The 24,911-nt window shown below is 41.7% G+C and overlaps 1 protein-coding gene across 3 annotated transcripts in view; it reads right to left on the bottom strand.

The window, feature by feature from the left end:
• The window catches only part of LAMA4 (laminin subunit alpha 4), a 106,956-nt gene that overhangs the window by 64,598 nt on the left and 17,447 nt on the right, over window positions 1-24,911 (bottom strand). For all 3 annotated transcript variants that reach the window (XM_080389064.1, XM_080389063.1, XM_080389065.1), the window contains 3 exons: window positions 19,125-19,226; window positions 6,675-6,799; window positions 2,577-2,657 (listed from right to left, as the gene is read on the bottom strand). In XM_080389064.1, coding sequence (XP_080245190.1) covers window positions 2,577-2,657; window positions 6,675-6,799; window positions 19,125-19,226 — 308 coding nt within the window. The remainder of the gene's footprint in view (window positions 1-2,576; window positions 2,658-6,674; window positions 6,800-19,124; window positions 19,227-24,911) is intronic.

The raw sequence follows: 24,911 nt of genomic DNA, 5'->3' as shown, positions 1-24,911 counted from the left end.
AGATTATTTCCTCATCTAGAGTAGCTGTCTAAAACAAATAGAAACTTTTAGAGCTGAAAATAAATGTGTCACCTTCACTTTCCCTTTGCCACTCAATGTGTCTCTTAGGGCTGAACTGCACTTGGCCTCTTTTGAATAGTTGGTAGCACCTGAGAAGAACAGAGGCTGCTGAACAGAAACATACTGCTCCATCTCTGCACTTTATGGCCTGAAAAAGTGGAGGCCTGCAGTAAATGTCTTTTCCTCTGTTTTATCACTAAATAGCTCTTTGTTGCTAACAAAGAATATTTCCTCTCCCGTAATAAAGCTGCCGAGTTATCTTTGTTTCATTTTGCAGCCATGTTTGCTTCCTGTAATTATTGGTGAGTTAGAAGTTAACTTCCTCTTCCCTGGCAATGCCAAAAGAACCTTTTTCATCAGTTCAGTTTGGACACTGAAGTATCATTTGTTCAGTTATCTTTTTTAACATTTGGGCATTAACAAAACCTGGATTTCATCCGCTACCATCTTAATGCCTTATTGCTGAAGTCCAGGAGCAAAATGATTCGTTCCTAAATTTTGAACCGGGAAGCTTTTTTTCTCAGTTCCTAGCAAAGGCCTCCATGATTTCACAACACCATTTGCTGGCAAACATAAACTGGAGAGGTTCGTGCCAAGCCCCTGGAGCAGCACAAGCAAGCCTCCTACACAAATGCCAGAGGAAATGGAGCAGATTGCTTCCCGGTCCACTGCTCTGGAGATCCCGTGTGCTGCCTGTGGTGTCCTGCAGCCTGCTGCCCTGTGTCACCCATCACCAGCCACTGCAGAGAGCTGGGAGGGAAAGCAGTGAGCGGGATGCCGCCCTCCTCTCCCTGGGGACATGAGCTGCTATTTGGGCTGCAGGGGGAGGCAGGGACAATCTGACTCAGTTTTACTAGTTTACTAGCATCCCCCAGTTCTCCTGCCAGCATGTTGATGGCATGGTAGCTGCCAGTGGGAGCAGGGAGTGGTGGCAGTGCCCAGCAGCAGTGTATGTGAGGCAGGGAAGTGCTTTTTAGCAAGTGGACAGGGACAAGCAATGCATTTCTTATTAGTCTTTGAAATGCTTTTCGTCATTTCTGACACAAATGGGAGTAGGACCAGGAGCCCACCAGAAGGAAATTCCCATTTGTCACTGCTTGCCACTTACCCAGCAGTTAGTCAAGGACTTAACACAGTGACCATGACAGGCTGATTTCTTTCTGTAACTTTTTCTAACCCATCTACACAGCTTCGCCTTCCTTGAGATAGATGCAGCGTGTCAGGCTGGGTAGTGGCTATTAGAGGACAAAGCTGATGCTATTTTCTGCTGTTACTATGCATCTGCTGCTCATTTCGTAGGATTTGAATTGCTTGTAGTCTAGGTTGACATTTTAATAATCATTAAGAAACCTCACTGACCTTTTAATTGTCTGCATTATACTTTGTCTATTAATCTGACATTTTGGAAGAACAAAAGAATACAGCCATAGGCCTGGAAACGAGGGTGGTTTTTTTTTTAATTTTTGTGCCATCTGTCTAAAGGGCTTTCATATTGCTGTCACCATGTTAGTGATGCAGAGGTAATATGCTGATTTTTTTGCATCATCTGTAAGGGCAAAAGCCTTCACACTTTTTTTTCATCTCACCTTTGTCATATTGATTTCTCTTTGTATCTTAAGCATCCCCTGTCTCCCTTCTCTGATGGTTACCGTAAGTATCATTTGAATTCAAGACTTGCCCATTAATGGCAGTGGACTGAAGTCTTAAATACTTCAGGGGCTTTAAGGAAAAAGAAAATGAGGTGTTCAGGAAGTTAGTGTCTGAGCCATCCTATACACCTCAGTCTTTGTGTAGGAGCTGTTTTAGTTTACTGGCTGCTCAAGGAGAATTTCTGAATGATCATCAGGCCTCTGACATTCACTGAAACATCATCCATCTGTGTTTATAGCAACTAAGACAGGAGAGCAAGTTGTATTTCTGCAGTATAGCTCCATTTATTCATGTACATAGTTATTTAGAGGATATTTACTGGAAATTTATTATGGGCTTAAGGAAAAGTTGAAAAGCTACATTGACCTATGGTTGTTTGCTTGACTTTATTGAATTATGTCTGTGAAGTACATTTGACATTTAACTAAAAAAGCTGTGTCTGCTTATTAAGGATTTGATTAGATAATGGATTTTCTTTGCTTTTGAAAAAATATATTTGGTAGAAGCCTGCCATATATTTTAGAGTGATGAATTGCAAGAGGCGTCTATGTGGTGGTTATTTTTCACTTCAGCTCTTGTTTCTGATTTGTATTTTGTATTTTGTTTTGTAAATTGTGTTCCTTTTAGGAAGATCACCACATGAAGGTACACAAAGTGCAAGAGCTGATCAAAATACATCAGATGTAAATGTCTGTTTTAGCAAGTTCTTATGGTTTTGAATAGGAACTGAATGGGATCCTTCAACAGACATGATTCAACCTGATGAAAACACATGCACAAGATTTCTCCCCCATATGGGAAGATTCCCTGAAAGACTTCTGGACTTCAGTATTGTTGACCACTAAGTCATCTTACTAGTTTCTTACCTTTCACAGTTGGGTCCTGCATAGTTTTCCTTACAGACACAGCGCACGCTTCCACTTTTTCTGTAACAGGAGACTGCAAAGCTGTAATGTCATTAGAATGAATAGTTAGAATAGCAGGCAATGGCAAATGCTTGGGAGTATTTCTTTATTACATTATGGACGTTTGCTGTCAGTGTGAGCTCTGGCTTTTGGTTACTGATCGCTGAATAGGTATGCTTAAGCTCTCTATATTATTCACATTATACCCCTTGTTCAGTCTTTTTAATTAGTTTAGAAAACACTAATTAGTATATAGCACTATGGAGCTACGTAAATACAGATATATATAAGTTCTTGTCTTGTAGCGTAGATCAGACATGCCTGCAAGTTTTGATACACACATTTGAGATAAGGGACCTAGGATAAATGTGTGTCATGTGAACCTAATTGCTTCCTGTCTCATATTCTAAGGGGTAAAATATTGCTTATTAAGTGCAGTGGAACACTTCAGTAACTGAGATTCTGGAATGGGTGCAGCAGTTTCCTATACAAATCCTACAGTTTTCCTCAAATCCAATCTGGAAGTAACGAGCGGTGAAAACTACTTCAGTGATGCCATCCTCATTTACAGTAACCAAGGCTGCTCTACCATCTCTCTGAGTAAGCTGGAAAGAGTCTGAGGCCTCTTCTGAGACCAACATGCCAGGTAGTGATACTGATTGCAGTAATGACTTGGGCTGTAATTTTCACTGCTGTGATTCTAAATCACGGATTCCTTTGCTTTCTGACGTTTTCAGGATTTAACAAGTGTTTAACTAAATATGAGACCCAAGGAACAGCAGCAGCCAGATGTGGAAAGTTGTATACGCTGCAAACAGTGATGGACATGTATTAAATACATTTGCAGAAAAAAGATAGTCCTAAAGATGTTTCCAATTAGTTTGCAATATGTGTAAGTAAATTCCTGCCAGTACTGGAATGCGACCAGAGTGGCAGCAGTTGCCAGCTGCAGGCCCATGGTTGTTAAAAACGCAGGTCCTGAGTCCTACAGTGCTGGACAACTGTGGCCAGGTTGCATCCCTTCCACATAAGATAAAAGATTTGTAGTGATGGGAAAGAGCGTGATCCTCACAATGCTTGTTCCAGGAATGAACAGCATTGAAAGGCGACAATAATTCCTGCATAATTTCAGTTCCCACCAGCATTTCTGAGCTGGTTGGACAATCGGGGTCAAACAAATCTGTCTGGATCTCGGCTGTCTCAAAACATTTCATATAACCAGAGAGAACATAAAATGGGATTGTTCTCACAGAATTCACAAATTAGCTTCTGTGAAGCTGTTATGAGAACATATTGAGAAAATCATAAGAGTTTGGCAGCCTTACTTTTCTTTTACAGAGGCTAATTCCTTCACATAGTAGAAAAAAACACATTGTAGGTTTAAGCTATGAAACAAGACTGAAGCTTTCCTGAAGTTTTTTGCTTTTTTGTGATTTTTTAGGGAGAAAAGAGTTCATATAAATTCCCTCAGGTTTGAAAAGAAGTAACATCTGCCGAACTGTGAAGCAATCTCCATCCTCCTTTTTATGTTCCAAAGAGATGACATTCTACTTCATTTGTAATGTCCAAAAATTATTTCAGAAGTTCCCAGGATAGCAGATACAAAGATAGTCTGGTCAGGAAATCTAGAGACACACAGATGAATATTAAGAAAAAAAATGTACTTGATGAGTTTTGTCAGTTTACAGATTTGGTCACTTTGTCTAACTGTTACGAATTAACTATTTCCAAAGTAAAACAGAGTACAAAATAACATTGATTGGATGTTCTTTATCTAAGGTTTTTAATGCTTATCTGCTTTTTGGTAGAGTTACTGTTTTACCTTAATATAAATGGAGTAGGATTAATGGAAAAAAAATTAAAAAAATAAGAAAGAATAGTTGTTCTTCGAGTTCAGTTAAGCAAGGCTGAATGTTGCTCAATCATTATTATTTGCCTTTTCCAGCCCCGGCTGAAGGCTATTGCTGTGGTCAGGTCTCTCTCATGCAGGAAGCTGAACAGGCAATTTCAGCACGTTATTTAAATAGGTGTATGAGGCAAATTGGGATCAGATATTCCTTTAACTATTGCGTTCAGGACTTTTCTGAGGGAAAACCCTGAAAAATTGAAGCGGCTTTTTACTGAGGGGGTTTTAAGGGGTGACATGTCACAGAACAAAGAATATCCTGAAGTGGAAGGGGCCTACAAGGATCATCCAGTCCAACTCCTCTATTGCTGCTAATGTTGAAGCATCTGCATTCAGTCTTCTTGCAGCTTTTGCTCTCCCTTCCCACTCCCACGCTGCTGTCCTTTTGGGTTCAGGGCTTCCTTATCTCTAATGGTCTGGAGTAGGAGAGGCGTTATGTCCCTGGCAGAAAGGCTAAGGAGTATCTTGGGGCAAGGAACACTTCTTGGCCTCTGTGCCCATGTCCCATAGCAGTGGCAGAGATAATGGCCTGTAGCTTGGGTCCTGCTGGTGTCACCACACTGAGCCGTGCTGGGCTGGCAGGCTGGCCAGCTCCCTGCTGTCGGAGGGCACTGCTGCAGAGCCTCGTGGGCTGCAGGGAAGGGAAGGGGGCTGGGTGAAGGCAGACCCAGCCATGTGCTGTAAAATCGCACTGTAGGGAGGACAGACTAGATCTTGGTTGACCATGCTTAGTAGAGACTGGGTCTTGTGCGGTAGTGCCTCAGGCATGTGTAGCCCAGGTTGTGGTTGAGAGGACAGCTCCTTACACCAAAGTGGCTGCTCTGTGCCCAACAGGTTAAAAAAAAAATCACTTTGCTAAGGAAAAAGCACTGCTTCTGACTGTTGTATTTCCACTATTTCTGGCCTTACAACCGCTACTGAAATTGAAGGAAGAGATTTGCTTTGCCTGTGAGTTTGCTTACTCCTAAGCCTTTGTACATGTGAGCAAAGCCAGGATCTTCCCCTGTCTCTTGAGGATTTTCTCTTTAATCCAGGCAAAGCTGGAGTTTTTCAGCAATAGCTGTTCTCCACCCCACGGTCCTCTTTGCATGTCTGCAGCTCACTGCAAAAGCCAAGACGTGATCTGTGGGAGTTTGGCCAGAGTGATTTTGCTCTATTGCCATTTTGAGCCTGTGCCACTGAGCAGCTGAGCAAAATGCAACTCATCCCACCTTAAGGCCGTATGAGGAATCCTATAGCAACGGCAAACAAATACAGTGAGGAAATTCCCCTTTGCTGAGAAGCCCTGCTTAAAGCAGAATGGGAAACAACACAGGGGGATATGTAGCTTGCTAAAAAATAGCTTCAACCGTTGACAAGTATTTACTATCATCTCTGTGCACTATAGTGGGATTTGCATAGATGCCTCTCGCCCAAAACATGGCCCTCAAGCAAGAAGAAGATGATAATTTCTTTCAGCTGCATTACTGACATGCTACTAACAGTTTCTAACAGCTGGTCAAGGTTTGTAGTTATTTGTTTCTTCTGAAGGCACAAACCGGATAACGTAATAGCTGGAGCTCTTTGGCTTAGTCTTGGTTTTCTGTCCAGCTTCAGAGTTTCTTACACAAAGATAGCTGGGCATCAGCTGAAGAGGCACCATACCTGTCACAGGGTCCTCCAGCCCTTTCCTTTTAACTGTTATTGTACTAACCTGATCCAGCTGCTGTTGACTCAGGAGACTGCCAGGCTATGCTTTTTTGTGGTTAGTTTTACCCACCAGAGGTCATTAATTGATCTTTCTGTCTATCTCAACCGCATACATTCCTGATGCCACCTTCCTTGGGAATTATTAGTCTGTAAGAGATTCTTAACAGTAACCAGACAGCTGAATAATCTCTCCTACATAACAGAGTGTGACCTTGAATTTCCTCAGATATTTTCCTGTCCCTCTTGGTAAGAATTGATATGAGCACTTACGGGTATTTTACACCTTCTAAATGAAATGCTGTTTCCTGTGACTATAAATGTGAGCAGCTGGTAGTCCTTTTATTTCCCACTGGTCAGCAAGGGCAGTGGCCTTTGTCTCCTGCATCCAGGAAGGGATGCTGACCCCAGCTCAGAAAGCGCCAAAGCCAGCCCAAATCAAAGAGAAACAAAGACTCTTTACATACTTGGCAAGTGCTGGCAGGGGGCAGGGGCAGGGCTGGCAGAACGTGGGCACTCCTCTGACAACGTCACCAATGAAGCCATCTGGACATTGCTCGCAGTGCTGTCCGGTTGTGTTTCTCTGGCAGTCCTTCAGTGGAAAGAGAGAGAGTGGTGAAAGTTAAGCAGAAGTGCTGCCCAATTCAGAAAAAAACCCAGCCAAGCAGAATAGGGGCTGATGCCAGACCCCGACCCTTCAAGGCATTGACAGATGCAGCCAAACCAGCTAGCACTGCTGCAAATAAAAATGCTATAAATGATTACATTGACCAGCCAGCCAGCAAGTGTTGGCAAGGTGTGATACAGGACAAAACAGGCTAAGGCTGACATTCACTTAATGGAGGGAAGAAGCAGGAGTCTTCTATAAGTAGCCTTTCTGTAAGATACAGAACAACTATGCAAAATGTCACTCACTTCATAAGCAAGTTTCACGTCTAACAGTTTAATGTTTGTGAGGAAATAGGCTTCCTCATGCAGAGGCAAATTGGCCACTGGCTGATATTGTTGGGGCTTTGAAAGTAAATCAAGCTGTAGTAATTCATACAGAATATTTGTTCCAAAATATTTCATGATGCTAGGTAAAAAACTGGGCCTCGTAATATTTTCAAGAACAACAACAAAAAAAAAAGTCAAGGTTTGCTGTTAACAGTTCTAAATAGAATTTGTAAGTCCTGCAAGCTTAAGTAAGCATTGTTGTATCCTTTGGTTTATGTGGAGTGGCTGGAAGAAAACGGGCATATTATGAGCAATCCAGACCAAATAACTTGGTTGTAATAAGAGGCCGCAGCCCTAACAAGCTGCAGGTGTTGTGAAGGACATATGCAAGGCCAAGGGAGATAAAGAAACTGTGTATTCACAGAGAGGTAAGAGAATTGGACAGAAAGATGAGAAAAACCAGGATGCCTGCACAAGGGGGGAGCAGCGTGTGGGCACCACACCAGGACCAATCATAAGGGAGGTGGAAGCGTGTGAACGAGTAGTTTTAACCTCTCACTTTTTACATAACAAAGCCTGCGTAGCATCTGTATCTTTTGCTGAGAGTATGAATTGCTGTCTTTTAATAAAGTGGCACTAACTTGGTCACATTGGTCGTGTAAGTGGTGTCCGAGCCTTCTGCGTCAACAGGTTTACAAATGGAAACGGATGGCACAGACTATGTGGGTTTTCCCCTAGGCACACGGCGAGGTGGTGGGTCACTGGTGCAGAGTGCATGAACAGTGCTGCACGCTGCAGGACTCCTGCAGACTCCTGTCCCCCTTTCCACTTTAGCAAAATACTCAGAAGTTGTCATAAAAACCCCACAACCCTCCAAATTCTAGCTGTCTCACCAAATTGTTTTAAAAGAGCAGGCAGGGTGTGGAAGTGCTTTACTTTTTGCAGCTTTGCAAGAAGTTTTGCAGTGTCCCTAGATAAGAACTCTCCAGTTACACCTTGTACTGATACAGTGGAGATGCAAAGAGCTGTGCAAGGCTTGAGACAGCAACGAGGCAGCTCCATGGCAGAAATATGTGGCGAACTACTCTGTCAGTCCATATTTGCTGTGGTTTTGTGTTAGTGTGCTTGATTCTTTCCTCTTCTGACCTACAAACAGTGGATCATGGAAACTGCAAACTGATGGATAAGATTTTCATCCCTGGTAAGATGACAGTGTCTACAATAAAGAAGATCTCTGAGTACATGACTAAGCATCTTCTGATTCAGGAACACCTGCTTTGCTAATCTGCTGTGTAATGGTGCAAATGTGCAAGTGTATGAAGGGGAACCAGAGGACATAATATAACTGGAATTTCAGAAAAGCCACCTAAGTTGTCAGGGGACTTGAAGATCAAGTTTCTTTTATGAACTGAAAGCTGATAAAGGCTAGGAAGCGAAGGGTAGGATGTAAGTCACTGTTCAGAGTGGGGAAAAGTCACTATTCTGATTATCTAGGCCTTGGCGCTGAGACCAGTTTTAGAATCATAGAATAGTAGAATCATAGAACCATTTAGTTTGGAAAAGATCTTTAAAATCATAAAGCCCTCAGCTTCTCATTGCTGAACTTGGTCCAATTGGCCTTGGCTCATTGATCCAGCCTGTCCCTCTGATCCCTCTGCAGAGCCTTCCTACTACACTTTGGGCTCAGCCATCCAGCCAGCTTTTTTACCCAGTGTAGAGTATACCCGTCCAAGCATGAGCAGCCAGTGTCTCCAGGAGAACGCTGTGGGAGATGGTGTCAAAGGCTTTACTAAGGTTCAGGTAGAAAACATGCACAGCCTTCCCCTCATCCACTCGGCAGGTCATCTTTTTGTAGATGATCAGGTTTGTCAGACAGGACCTGCCTTTCCTACACCCAGGCTGGCTGGGCCTGACCCCCCAGTTGTCCCGCACGTGCCACGTGATGGCACTCAGGATAACCTGCTCCATCACCTTCCCTGGCACCGAGGCCAGGCTGACAGGCCTGTAGTTCCCCAGATCCTCCTTCCAGCCCTTCTTGTAGATGGGTGTCACATTGGCTGACCTCCAGCCTGCTGGGACCTCTCCAGTGTGCCAGGACTGCTGATAAATGATGAGCAGCTTGGCAAGCTTTTCTGGTATTTGTTTGGTATTCACCAGTCTCTTAGAGACCAAAAATGCTAGGGTTGCTCACTCAGCTGGGAGAGAGGGGCTGACAGGGCTGTGTGTTCAGGTTATGTAAAATTGCAAAGTTGGTAAATGAGTGGAATGCAGGACAATACTTCACCCAAATCCTGCAATACAAGGGGCACAGACTTTACACAGAAGGTAAAAAACTTGTGCAGCTTGTTGCCAGGAGGTGACAGTATTTACAGGGACAAAAAGGGGTTTCCTAGAATGACTTATGGGCAACAGGTACATAAATGGATACTAAAAGGACTCAGGAGGTTTGTACCCTCTAACATGCCCTAATACAGCAATTGTGGATGACGGTGGAGTACAAAACAGAGACTTCAGAAAAAGGTCAGGCTAGGAGCCCTCCCCAAGCAGCATCTCCTGTTGCCACCACCAGAGCCCCAATATGGGCTGCAGAGACCTTCGGTCAGGCCCTGCAGGGGACCTCTGGTGCTCAGAGTTGGCACAGATGCCAGGGGGTGACCATGGCTCCCCAGCTCATTCTCCAGCAGTCATTCAATCCCATGATACAAGTCTATGGTATACAGTCTGCAGCTGGCATTCCCTGGAATAACGGGTAAACTGGCTGTGGGATGTCGGGAGCACCGGCGGTGGGAGGGAGCTCCCCAGCACGGGGCAAGGGCACCTCGGCCTCTCCGAGGCTGCAACTTCTTCTGCAGAGCCAGGCGGGTGAGCTCAACCGAGCATTTTTCATCTGAGCCAGCCCCTACAGATTTGAAACTCACTTCTACTCCAAACATGGTGACTTCTTTGAAGAAAAGAGAATTAGCAGAGAGGAATACGATTAAGGAGGACATTTAATGAAAACGAATAGTCAAGTTTCACTTGCAGAGGCATTACTAAATGAGTTTGGTATCTGTGCATTGTAACTTTGATTTAGTGGCAGAATTTTGCCCTGGCAATGCTGATGTTTTATTTTTTCTTAAAGTATGTGTCCAGATATCATCAGTCTGCATTGAAAAAGTGTCATTTTACCACATATTCACCCCTGTGAAAGCACATCTGGTTAGGACTCACTAGTTTAGCTCAGGCCCTTTTTGATTTTAGATTCTTGCTTGTTGTCTTGTTGCACGTTTTATAGTCATACAGGACTCATTGCACAGCAATTATTTATTTTTATAAGGCTCTGATTTGGACAGAGAACTCTACAGCCAGTGGACTATGATACAGAAAGGAAAAAAGTAAATTCCTTTTTTCTTGGATCTTTAAATAGATTAGACACCAGCAGCTGTAGAGCTGAAGGTAGTTTTTCATAGTAACACTGCTGTAAAGAAAAGAGTATTTAGTATACAGAAAACCAGAAGGTTATTTTATCTAAAAGGCTCTAAAATGAGAGAATACAGAAAGTTTGACTATGAGAAAGAGGAGGAGGAGGAAAGAAACTTGGTGAGAGCAGAGAAACTGAGAGCAAATGAGGGCAGAGTGGGGGCATGTCCAGATCTCGCACTCCTCTCTGGCGAGAGTGCCCTAACCACAAAGGTGCATGGTGTGAGCCAGAAGGCACTGGAAGGCCAATACAGTTTTAAAAATAGTTTGCATTTGTCATTATTCCATGAAAAAGTGATGTTAATGTACCACAAGGGAGAGATGAGAATGTGAGCACTGAGCACTTGAAGAGAAAGAGCAATCCTGTAGCTGAAGCACTGGCAGAGGCCTTGGGTGGGCTGCGTTCAGCTGTGGGCTGCGTTCAGCTCTAGCCTTCATCACGCTCTTCGTTTGTGCTCTGAGCAATGCACTTCACCTCTCTTGTCCTCGGCTCTCCAAACAACACATAGGTATTATCAGAATAAATCTGTTACTGGTTTCCAAAGCTCAGATACTATTGTGATAACCACAGCAGGGCAGCAAATGTTGCTTCTTGAATCTGCAGTGTTTTTCTTCTTCTAAGCTTAAGGGAAGTGTTAAAAGGCCCTTGTACCCCAAAGACCCTGTTAGATGAGTGTTTGAGGCACTTTTGTAGCTTTTCTCTGGTTAGTGATTATGTAAAAGCGCCTTTATCTTATTTAACAACTCAGAACTCCTGTGGGTATTTAGAATAATATTTTTATAGTGATAAAAAAGTGTCCTTATATTTTATGTTCCATTAGCTTGCATCTCCAAAAAAACTGCTAACTGCAATAAGCCTGAGAGACATCCCTGAAGGCAAGGAGAATACCCTTGCTGCAGCTTACGGGTGATTCTCTGCCGGGTGGCAGTGGCTTGGTAGGTTGAGAAAAGTGTTTTGCTTCTAAACAGGTCACTTTTGATGGAGAAATAATGATGGGGAAAAAAATGGAATTCCACTTATGGTAGTTTTTGTGAAATTGCATTTTAAATATGTGCTTTGTGGTAAGAGTTGCAAGGGCTACTCTTGATCCAGTATTCTTACATGCTTTAGAATGAAAGGCATCATTTATGGTTGATGTTATAAATTGGGCTATGGATGGAATTGCTCACGGCCTTCCCTGTCTCTGTGGTTCATTCAAATGTACTCAAAAAATTGTAGAAGTTTGTTTACCGATATTGGTGTCTGCTTTTTCAAATAAAGAAACTCAGGATATATTTTTTATTCTGGTTTCCCTTGAAAAACAAGGAAGACTGAAGTAAAAATCTCCAGAAAATATGCAGTGATATGTATCTTAGGTCATCAGACACTGAAGTTTAGCAGAAAATTGCTGCCTGTCTTTGTACAGAACAGAGTGAGACATGGCCAAGGGCATGAAAACAGGTAGAACCATGTAGTTAGGAGTATTGCAACTAGGCTTTATATTACTCTGCTTTTTGTAAGCTGTTTCAAATTACAGTGAGTGAAAATTCTGAGCTCAATTCTTTCCATATGCCCATGTTAACGCAACCTTTATTTTCATAAGGCAAAAGTGAAGGCAGAGTTGTCCCTTCCTCATGGACACTTCAGCTTCAGAGGAAGTAATCCAATACATAATAGCAGCTTGGCTTCTACAAGCTTCCGTATGAGGCTACAGCATATAATCGTCCATACATCAGTACACCAACAGCAACTTCTTAGATGACAGAGTGGCTGGAGTGTATATTCTTATGTTAGAAAATGCCTTAGCTAGTCCTACTACTCTGCCCTCAGTGAGTGCCAGCTAGCAAGGTGAGCATTTCTGCCTGGTCCTTACTGTAACTATCTATACTTTACACATGAAAAGCACCTGAAAAGATGCTGTGGGGTTGTTTCTTGGGAATGATTGTCAACACCGAGCTCCTAGACTCATTTCCTTGGAAAGTAAAGCTAGAACTGCTGTTCTGAGGCCATAGAGCACTTCATGTGATGCATTTCTGCTCAATAAATGCACATGTACGCAAACAATAATGAAAAGTTTGTTGATTCTCTTCAGGCAAGGGTACTAGGACAAGTTTTCCAGAACAAGACAAACATGCTTTTCTGTAAACAAATGTAATTGGAAATTTGAGAGGTGGGAGTTGGCTCTACCTTGATTTAGAAGCTTGAATTTAAGAAAGAAGAGCTCTTTCTAATGATCTTCAAAGGCACCAGCTTCATTGAATATGCCGTTCAGGCAATCTTAGGGAAATTATTTCACTGAATGGCTAACACAGTGCAGTTTAGGCAGGCTGGACCTCCTCCATAGGAAACAGATAGACTGGTTTTCTGTGTACCCTCTAAAGTTAAAGAAATACAGGACCTGCCACAGAGTGGTGTGTGTTAGGCACCTAATGCTGGATGCTGTGAAGGCTCTCCAGGGACAAACAAAAATTAATACTGAGCCCTACTTACAGTGAAGTTAGTACAACACCAAACCCCCCAAGATACTAGAGTCTTAAATATTATCTGTGGAATCTGGAAGTGTCCTCAAACCCTGGCTGGGAATTCCAAATATTACTTTGCAGCTGAGAACAGTCCTTGCTACAATATAGGAGAAACTTTGGTTTGAGGTTTTTTTGGTGTGTCCCCCCCCTCCCCCCTTTATTTATTGTTCTTCAAAGAGATAGTCTTATAGAAGTTGTTGATGCAGAAAGATTCACAAGGAGAAAGAAATTATATAGGTAAAGAGATGCAAGTGGTTTACACTGCTGTGCAGTCTGCATTTATTACTGGGGCAGTGGAGGCTGACCTGAGGTATAATATCTGGATGTAGATGTACCCTTCCCCAAATCTAGGAGATGCCTTCATATCTGATGTTACAGAACTGCATAACATTGCTCATGTCAGCACGTCAGAACTCATTTCAGTCATAAGATAATAATAGTAAAAAGAGTACTTCAGCAAAATGACTTGAAAGCCAGGACATGTACATGTTTTATCTTTTCATCTTTTTAGAGGTTTATGATTTCAATCTGTCTTTCTCCAGCCACTGTGGATAAGATGAAGTGTTACTTGTCAGAATTTCTTATGGAAGAAGGAGATGAGGCACTAAAAGGAAGCACTACATATTGTACAACTTTGAGTAAAGATGCCTGTCAACCTAAAATAATGAGAACAGCAACAAAACTCAGTTCCTGAGCCAGTTTGGGTCAATGTACTCCCTCTATGTCAGAGTTCCGGTTGGTTGAACTTGTCCTGTATTAATGAGTGAAGTGGGAGCTGATGTCTTGCCAAAACCACCTGTCCCTCTACTTTCTCAATCCATCACTTGTCTTAGCTAACTGTTGAAAATGCAGCTGAGGGTGTGAGAGCAACAGCAGCCATTCCTCACAGTCTTGGTGTGACTTCCTATGTGCCTTTTATACAGGCTGTGTGGGGACGGGGAACAAAGTGGTCACGTGTTGGTGGTCACTGCTGCAAGTTTTCAATAGTAAACCAGTTAGAAGAACAAATACTAAGTTTAATAATAGCTAAGAGGGAGGGAAATAACCTATATCTGAGAAAATGAGTCTATTAACAGTAATGCTTTTGACAGCTACTGCATACTAAAACACTCCGGAAAAGGGCTGCATTTCAGCACCAGACTGTTGTAGTTCTGGTTACCTTTCCAAACATGTATCATCAGGGTCACTATAGATAGAGGCAGTTCATCTTTATAGAAAGAAACAGTGAGCTGGAAGCTGCAAGGCTCTTCATGAAGCCAGAAGTACCTAATAAGCTGGAGAGTTTTGCTAGCTCCCTGCTGCTTTTTGCTCATGTTTGGTGGATGGTTGTAGATCCACTGGCGATTCTCCAGACCTGCATTGGCAATCATGTGGAACATATTACCCTCTTGGGCAGAACTGCTGAATCCATTCCAGCCTTTCCACTCAGCTGTAAACTCAAACACTTAAACACAGATCACTTACACGACAGTACATTCTATTGTAAAAAAGTCCGTAAAAGGCTGGAAAGGATACCAGCGAATTTATCCTCTCCACTGTTATAATCCTTTGGTCTTTCTTCTTCCAAAAAGGTCAGACTTATTTATTTATGAATAATCTTTGGATACCTTATTTACATACTGATCAAATATACGGGCCTGAGATGATAACAAAGCACTTAGAGATTTTTCAGTAGACACCAACAAATTTACCCTTTACCTTCTGCTATAGTGCTCTCTCCAGACTTATTTCTGGTCTATGTGTTTTCATACATTTATGAAGATCTAACATCCATTAACAGTAGAAACCTCAGAAAGGACACTGGTCACTCAGTCCAACAAATATTTTGTCTGGATACTCAGCTTTGTATTTTTTAATTCCTCCCAACCTTCCAATCCATTTTAGTGTGTTTGTCTGGAGTCATTGCCACAGTACATTGCAGTCATCTCAAGTGACTTCCCTTGTATATTCCAACTTTTTAGTATGGTAAAGCCCTGCCCATTATACTACTTGCATATGATACAAGAACTCATTGCTTCAGAAAAGCTGTTTCACCTCCATATACCACTTGTTGAGACCATCATGCCCACTCTAATGTTCTACTCAATTGCTAAGTCATTTGAGGCTCACCCCATGTCTGAATTTTCAAATGTTAAACCCTCAATGGAGGTGCTGTAAAGAAATAACTCAGCTGTAGGTTGCTGGTAGGGTAGGATTTAGGGGATGGTGAAGAAGGCAAAACATTTCCTTCATATCTTTTTAGCAGCAAAACCCAATGGGCTTTATGCAGGAGAAATGCACATCACTGCAGACTGTTGCTTGCAGCTGTTATAGTTTCACCCAGTTAACATCACATGTATGCATGTTTCCAAAATCAAAAGCTACAGGGTTCTACAGGTGACTCATAGCTAGGATTGAGAGAGTTATGTTAAAGTCTAAAGTCAGTACAAAGAATTGATGTTTCTTCCCCTGCTAGTTTTACATGCATCACCAGATTGTGTCTTTGAAATGAAGCATTCTTTGACATCTCTCTTGTATTATATCATAAATGGAGCTTACTTACACTGTGCTAGCTGCTTTTCTAACACTTGGGTAATTTTCTATACTAACGAAATGGACTGAGTAGCTTTTCAGTTTTAATCACAGGACCATATGACTGATTCCTGCATGAGTTTTATGTCAACATCTATGCAAGAAAGGCTCTGTCTCCAATAATTTCTTCTGTCTGGTTACCTAATGAGATTTTTGATTCACTGATTGTGTCATTCAATAAGCTTTTAAAGACTCATGGATTTGATTTACAACTCTGAATAAGCTGAGAGTAGTTTTGAAACAGGACCCTAAGACAGATACTTATGTCAGCAGAAATTAAAAATGTGAGTACTTTACCCTAAGACATTGTTAATAGGGGTTTAATTTTATTTGATTTCAAATTCAGGGCAGAGGCCAACAAAAATTTCCTTAATTTGCATGCAGTGGGAACTACATTTGCCAAATTGATTTGGGGGATTTGCATAATATGATGGTCTTGGAGCTTTGTATAGAGTCAGACCCTTATATTTCATTGCTTTTGAAGTAGAGTACTTTTTCATTTTCATACTGCCTTGTTCATTTCTTCAGATCTTATAGCTTATGTTATTACTTAACCTGTAAAAAATAAATACCAACTGAACACAGTGTTATTACTTTCCTGTTATCTTCCATCATTGTTAACAGAGTTAACTTTAAAAAATGATTTCCCTCCCCCCCTGTTTAAACCATTCCATTGTGTGAATAAACATGCAGATATAGACTTTTAACATCTGCTAAAGACATCCTGTAACATCTATGACTTATGGTTAAGGTAACATGTGATGCCAGTGGAGAATCCATAAATGATAAAACTAGAAGACTGCTGTGTCTCATAAGCAGGGATATAGCGGGTTTATAGGGATAGAAACAGAGGATGGCAACAATAATACCATGGGATAAATACAGAACCTCTTTTTTTTTAAAAAGCCTATTAAAAAGTAACTGAATACAGAAAGTTTGATGTGTTACTATCAGGTCTGGTGGTTACTACTGCAAGAATTACTGGAGTAATTTGTCTAAAAATCTGAGAAAATCATGAGCTCTCCATACCGTGTAGTCCTATCTCTTCACAGAATCTCCCAGCCATATAAGCACCTACTCATTTCTGCCCCAGCTTCAGCCCCAGCCCCAGCCCCAGCAGGCTTTAGCCAGATCTGTTCCTGTGCTTCTCCAGAATGGCCCTTATGGAAGGATCTTACTCCATGGATTCTAATACAAATCACATTATCAGCCATCAAGTCTCCTTCTCCCAAATTACTTGCATTCATTCATGTAACATTTCTTCTTGCTGTAATTCAAGTTACATCTTTCTTTTGCTAAGCTTTTCTTCTCCAGGATTTCTCAGTCACATTTTGCAGTTTACCAGTTTCATTGGTCTTCCAGTCTTCCTTGGAAATTTCCAGATCCTCAGGAAAATCGCAGAATTACAGAATGTTTGGGGTTGGAAGGGACCGCTGGAGATATCTAGTCCAACCCACTGCTAAAGCAGATTCACCTCAAGCAGGTTGCACAGGAACATGTCCAGGTGGATTTTGAGTATCTCCAGAGAAGGAGACTCCACAGCCTCTCTGGGTAGCCTGTTTGAGGGCTCTGTCATCAAAGTAAAGAAGTTTTTCCTCATAAAGCCCTGTTACTGCAGTCCCCATGGGCATCTAGGGTTCTGTTTTATGCTATCAAACCTTCAAACCCCCTTTTCATTCTGCTCTTTCCCTCTCCCTTTCCCTCTTATTTCACTTAAGCCTTTTCACTGTTCCTCTTTATTCAGAAGTAAATTACCTGAGCTTAATGGCTTCTTAGATCATTCAGAGAAGCCATCAAATGGCTTATTTGAACTCAAGTAGTAAACCAGGGTTTAGTTCTTAGGTTTGTTCTTTACTACCTGGCTAGCTCCAAGAGTTTAGTATCCCAGAGAAACACCAGTCAGGAATGCATATATGCTTTCAGGTAATTTCCTGCTGATACAGTAACTTTGGTTTTGGCCCAAACCCTTGACATTAGCCTTATTTTTGTAGAAGATAGGAAAATAGTCTTCTATTGTATTTTTAAACTGAGGATATAATCACTTCCCTATTTCATATATTCTACTCCAGAAACTCTCGTCACCAGAGTCATGAGAGTCAGACACTTGTCAGGCTCCCTCTCTTGTTCCCAAGTCTTCCATCAGAAGTTTCCTTTTGGCACCATTGTCACTTGACACCAAGGGGACAATCATCCCATGAGCAAAAGCCTTGTGCATGTGAAAGAGAATAGCTGGGAATGCCTGGCAGTGTAAAACCACTTTTAAAAATGTAATAAAACATGATGTCAATATGCATTCTACAGAAACCAGCTAATCTTAAGCACACTACAGTGGCCAAGCCATAATGATTGTTCCTGGGCTGAACAGCTGCACTGTCTTTCTCCCATAGAAATAGAAATGGTAGGAAATATGCCATGGAGCATGGCTCTTTATATTTATATAACTAAAAACTTGATAGAGCCTGAAACAATGCAAAGCATGTAAATATTATCAAGTCATTTTATGAAAAGACAAACTGAGGGCAAAGGTTTATGACTTGTCAAAAGTAACACATGGCAGAGCAAGGAACTCTGAGCTCTACTTCTCCTTTACAAGCCTGTAAAGACTAAACTCTTACTATGTGGTTTAGATGCTTTACATTATTAACTTCTGTTCTTTCTTTAGTGTATTACAGCTCTGATTGCCCACTAGTAATTTGGATTAGTTTTACTGGACTGATTTTTCTCTGGAGCTACAAGTGATCAGCTACTAATGCTAACTCACAGCTTTCTGTATGAGCTGATACTGAGTGAGACTGAACATACAGGAAATTGTAATACTGCCTTGGACTTCAACATGCTCTTCCTTTGGTGTATTATTTCAACCTCCTCATGTTGTTCCTTCACAGCAGGAGGCTGCCATGCAGCAGAATTACTATGGAAAACACATGTATATGCACTCACAGGGGTCACTCACCATTGAAAATTGTTTGTATGATATACAGCACTGTATTCATAAAGGGGAGAATGAAATATGTTTGAATTTATACATTTTTTCTCTGGAGGTATACAAAATTCTTTCCATTTTTTTGATGGAATAAATATCTTCCTCAGCATACTAACTCTCACAAATACTGCAGGCAGGAATTGTTTTGAATTTGCAGCGATTATTTTACGTGAGAATGAAATTTGGCCAGGATATTCTTATTAATGTATTGATCTTGGCCCTACTTATGATTACTCTTCCGCAAAATGCTCCTGTGGTACAGACACTGCTTTTGCTGTGTATTGAAATTAAGCATTGTTAATAGCAGAGTCAGACCATGGTTTCTCGGGTTTGCCTGGAAAACATTTCCTTCAGGTGAAGCCTCATGTAAGAGTGAAAGAAGGTGAAAGGGTTCATGTTACCATTAAAAACAAAAAAGATACTGTTATTCAGTGAGGGACCAGCAGAGAAGACCGGAATTCCTTACCACACAGATTCCAGATCCATCAAGGCATCTGTTTGCATTACCGTTACAGTTGCAAGGAGAGCATTTTCCTGAGCTGGTACGGTAAAATCCTTCTTGGCATGCCTGCAATGAAAAAATAAAAATAAAGTACATCCTATGCATACATATTCGGAGAATTAGGTTTGGCTGAGAGGTAGGGGAAAGCAAGAATTACAACCGTCAGGCCTCACCAGAGCATACTGCATAACCCTGTGATAGCAGACCACACACACGCTGCTGAACTCGAGCCTGTTCTTTCACTCTCTGCCCTGGTGCTCGCTTTTTTGCCTTACAGTATTTAAGCTGTCAACATTCCTGCCTGTGTCCTGCCCCTGGCCAGCAGTGGGTGCTTGCCTGCAGGTGCAGAGCTGGCAGATTCTTACTGCACTTTGTACCAGAGAACGAGTTAACTAGAAATTATGTTCCTTATTCAGTAAAGGAAGTGTATTTATAGGAAAGGAGTAGCTTTTCCTGAAAAAATAAAAGCTTTTAGAAAGTTTACTCTACATCAAAACTTTGATGAGCTTGGGATGGAGAGCCTGAGCCTAAAGGGGGCAGAAACATACCTACAAAGTTTAATCCCCTTCAGAAGGAAAGCTGGCTGGCTGCTGTGAGAGGCTACCAAAGCAGGGCTGGCTGGCTGTGAGGCTGGTGAGATGTGCCAGCGATAACCTGTTGTCATTCCAGGAAGTAGCCAGTCCCTGGGAGATACAACAGTTCTGCATTCATTCTTCATGTGATATAACAAATAAATGGGGGGAGACTGCATGAAAGGTAAAACTTTCTTGTTATTTCTTGAATGTGTGGCTGTGCCTAGTGTATATACTTTATTACTTTTGATAATTTACCAAAGCTTAGCAAGATTAAACAGAAGACTGTAATATCTAAATCATCTGCTTTTAAATAGTAATGAAAGCAATAATGTAAGGACTCAGAAACATAAACAAAGCTATTAAGGTGCCCCTTTAAGACTGGATAATAAAAAGGAAAGGATAGCTTTTATTTGATAAGTTATGTGCAAATTTTTGTTGTCCATTGAGGAACTTCTACCTCATTACGCAAAGCTGGTGAGACACGCACAAGTTTGACCTCAGGAGAAACCTCTGTTACTCAGGCAGCACTTGCTCACCCTGTGTAGTCTCCCTGTGTCACATGTATTATGTTAGATCCATGCAGACTCATGAATTTTTGGATCCTAAATCTCTTACCTTGCCTAACTCTTGCAAGGTTGTTGCAGAGCTGATGGGAAGGTCCTAGCATGTCTTTTAGATCTCCAGAAATTATTTACCCTACCCTGTTTCTGCTAGCATTTACAAACACTATCCCTGAGGTGGCTGTCAGAGCCTGAGATGTGTCAGGATCTCCTGGAATATTTTTTGCATCTGTCTGTACAGCACTTTGGCTCGTGAAGTCACTTACCCTTGCAAAAAGTGGGAAAAGTGGCAAGTTAAGTCAATCAGTAGGGTATGATCCTTCTTGCATTTGTATGAGCTGTGAGGCTTCTTATTGTACTGATCTAATTAGGATTAAATTTTCTTTGTATCTCCTTCTTCCTTGTTTTCCTGGGTTGACCTGAAATAAAGGGTGATTTCTTCTTTGCACTGAACTAATCATTGCTTCTCGTGCCCACTGTAATCTATGACATGAACAGCAGGTCTACAACATCAAATGCAGCCCCATGCAGTGATATCACCACCAGCTGCAAAAAATAGCCTGTGAGCAGTATTGCTAAATACCCTGCTGATGGCTATGGCTAATTAACCCTGGCACAGCGCTATGGCTGTATTGCTTATGGGACCTGAACTTGTACATCTGCATGGTGCTGTAGTTATAGCTGTGGAGCACTGGGTAGCAAGTCAACAATCCCAAGATTCACCTGCACATTAGCTTTTATTCTCAAGGGTGGGTAGACCCTTCTACACAGCTAGATAAGCTGCTTGTTTAGAAAATAATGTATCTTATGAGATGACTAACAACAAGCTTTAAAAATGAGGTTTACAAATGAATCATTAATCCAAACTTATCCCAGAGAGCTCTGAGAAGCTGAGATGAACATAAATGGAAAACTCAGTTGCCTTTACCATCCTTACACACAATATTTTATCTGGTTTGCTTTGGAAACACTTTCTTAGATAATAGCTCCTAGAAGGATAAGTCTTCGTACCACAACCCCTCTGGGACAGCAGAAATACTATCTATTTGTACCGCTTATTTCTTTCCGTCATTTAGTCTTAAAACAGAGCTGTAGGACTGGCTCCCACCAGGCTAAGGATTTCAGCTGAATGATTATGCCACACACTGAGGAAGGGAGACAGTTTCTAAACTGAAAACAGATTCTTATCCCAGTGTCTGTCTTGGCAATCTTTCTCTCCACCCATACAGATCTAAGGCATGTTATATTCTCTGATGCCCCTTAACTGGTGGGTGGTCCTAACTGGTCCATTAGCATCAGCCCAAAAGCTTTCTTGGTTTTGTAGGCCTAAGCAGAATCATTTTTTACTTACAACGGTGAACATGGACAATAGAGATGTATGAGTGTGTATGAAGGTATCTATGCAAATCCTGCAGTCAGCCATGAAGATCGTCTCCTTTACAGTTCATCTAAGGATGTGCCTGCATTGTAGCCATGAGTGACCTCTCATCTAGTCCAGCCACCCAGCAGGTATGAGTTCAATGCAATGTCACTGATTCCAGCTGTGCTGGCAGGGCTGTACAGTCTTTGCTGAAGTCCACTGGGAACCAGTTTATGCCCTGTTCTGAGCAGACACACTTCTCGGTTCCTCAAGACATCTGCCTCAGTTTTGGGTGCCTCTGTTATTCTTGCTGTCAGTGCCCCTTTTGAAAATTAAATGCAGGGTCCTAAGCCTTCTGGGTATTTTTTTGGCAACATTTTCCCCCTGCATTATTCAATTAATCACAAAAACTTGGAAGGTGCTGATACTCACTATTTTAATACAGTATTTTAAACCATGGGTTGCATCAATTTACACTAGAAATGAGGTATTGACAATCAATGGTCTGAGGGAAGTGGAAATGAGGGGAAAATGTGATCCAGATTGTTTCCTTTGGGTTCAGAAGTTTTCTTCAGGCATTCTCGATTATTCTGATATTTTTTGTTGCTCCTTGCCCTACTGGTGATAATGGAGTGATTGGTTAGTTGTTCCAGGGCGTGAGCCAACATCATATTTATAAAAAGAAGTGTCAGAGTGCTGAACTAATTGAGGGATTCAAATAGCCGAATGTTCTGGGAGCAAAAAATAATTGCACACAAAGCACAAACAGGTCTGGGACGAAATGGAAATACCCTCCCTGAAAATCATTATGTAGGCAATTGAGTGAGGAACATTTCCGTCCACTGTCTGTTTCTGCATGGTGAAGACAATTAGTAGGTGAAAATGCTAGCTCTGCATTAGCAATTATGTCTTCACAATTAGATTTTTTTTTTTTTTGCCTGAGGGACAATGTTTGTTCCAGTTCAAGCTGAATAGTCTGATATAGTGTGGATCTTGCTGAGCTCTTGAAAATCTTTTACACCCATCGTGCATGTTTCCCCCCCCCCTCCCCCCAGTCTTGCATCTGGATTTAATTATTACATTTCTTAAAAACAAGAACCAGCTGCGGTGCTGAAAGTGCTGTGGAGCCTGTAGCCATATTCTGTTTCTTCAGACCTTTCTGCTGGTGTGGATGCAAGATGGGACAGAAGATGGAGGACAATCCACGTACACAGGGTATGAGTTTACTCCCATATTATATTCAGGGAGTTCCACTGATTTCATTACAGCTGGTCCTGATCTATGCCTGCACCACTGAGGGCAGAATTAGGTCCCTGTTCCTTCCCTGCTGCCAGGTAGAAGTAGCGGTGCAGCAGTGCTGGGGTAGGTATGTCTGCTGTGACCCTGCCTCTTCTGGCTTGCCTTCCCCAAGAGTGCTGCACTGATAACATGCACAGAGTGTTCTCTGGGGTTACATCTGCATCAGCCAACTGAAGAAGGGCAAGGCATGGTTTCAGGGACTGGCTTATGATCATCCATACTGACCGATTGTTCATTTTCTGCCTTGATTTTGCTCTTTGGCAGATTATGGGTTTCCTAACAATGTTCAGGCATAGCTCAGAGCACAGCATCTGTTAGGCTGTGTTCCTACAAGGCAGTCTGTATGGGTCTGCTCTTCTCTGTGCAAACATGGAGAGAGCTTCAGCACGTGGACATGGGCTGCATTATGCTACTTGACTAGGAGGTCCCCACGTTGCTTAATTCAGATGTAGTCATTGACTCTCTCGTCTGATGGTAAGAAAACATGGCAGGTTTCTTTAGTTAGTACTGGAACTTGTGACTTCCCCGTGAATACACAAACTCACAAAGGGTCTCTTTCTTCCACAATAAAAAGCTCCCTTGGATCCACACCAGTGTTTGTTACTTCAAGAGTTTTCTCTTGAGTGTTGGGTACATGAAGGGATGTGGATTCAGGGTTAAATGTTCTATACGAAGACATTTTACCCTTTGTTATATTTATTATAGTTATGCCTACCAGTCTTAGAACAGAAGTCTCATTATATTTGATTCAAAACAAGAAGCAGTCCTGGCACATCAGCTGTCAAGTCACTGTTAAGTTTAGTGCCAGCTGAGACTTGGTTGTAGCTGGCCAGCCGCGTTATGCTCTTTGTTGCTAGACGCAGAGTCACAAAAGGATGCGCTTCCTTGCAGGTCTGAGAAAGATCCTGAGCAGGCTGCATGGATGTTCAGACATGAGGGCAAAGATCAAACATGGTATTACTTACTAGATTCTCACTTCGAAGTCTGTTCAGGATAGTAAAAGTGAGTGCAGCATGGGCACAGCTGAATCCTATAAACTCATGGGCTTGTGATGAAATGAAAATTAACTTAGCCTAGTATCCCAAATCAACCTGCAAAAACGCAAAGAAGTTCTATCCTGTGTCATAAATACCTGTATTTTCTGTAGAAGGGTGATTTTTGATGCCAAGAGGCATAAATGCACATTTTTATAGTTTCTGGCAGCCCCTACATCTTACTTCTTCATATGCCAAGAGGCTAGATAAATGGCTGTAGCATAATTTATGACGTGCTACCCAAGTCATAGTAACTGTTCCTGATCATGGTCTTTTAGCCTTTGGTGGAAGAGAATTAAATTAATTCTCATTACTTGTCATCTGGTGATGGTCAAGAACATACATAGACAGTTACTGCTGGCTAAGCTGACATACACAGCTTGTTCACCTGCTTTATTGTGGTGGTGTACCAAGTTCATTGGACATATAATTTCATTTTGAAAAGATTTCTGTGTATTCACATTTCCATTTTTCTGCAGTGTGACCTCTTCTGTAAAGGTGGTAAAAATATTGTCAGAAGACATATAAGAATCTTACTCTGAGAGCTGTGAAGTCTGGTGTGGCAGGCTATCTCTCAATAGAAACACCTAAGGAGAACTGTGACACATGTGAATTATTTGCATAATAATATTTATCAGTTGATATTGAATGATCAACAGTTTCAGAACTGTGGGACCCTCAGAAGTCCCCACTGTCTCTTATGGAGTTAAAGAAAAGAAGAAAAGAGAACAAACTCTACTTGAACATTATCAAGCTTTGCCTCAGAGCCCAGGGAAAAGAAAATAGAAAAATGTTGCTCCTCTGATATAGCAGGCATCATATCAGTCATAGGTACCTGTAAAAGTATGACACATGAATAAATAAATAAAGTTTTTAATGCATTAATGAAAACAATCAGCCACACTGAGTGGACCAATGTTCTT

This window comes from Falco punctatus (genome assembly GCF_963210335.1).
Source record: "Falco punctatus genome assembly, chromosome: 5".
Lineage (NCBI taxonomy): Eukaryota > Metazoa > Chordata > Aves > Falconiformes > Falconidae > Falco > Falco punctatus.
Note: the sequence above shows the minus strand (reverse complement) of the source record. Positions and strands in the feature narration are given on the sequence as shown.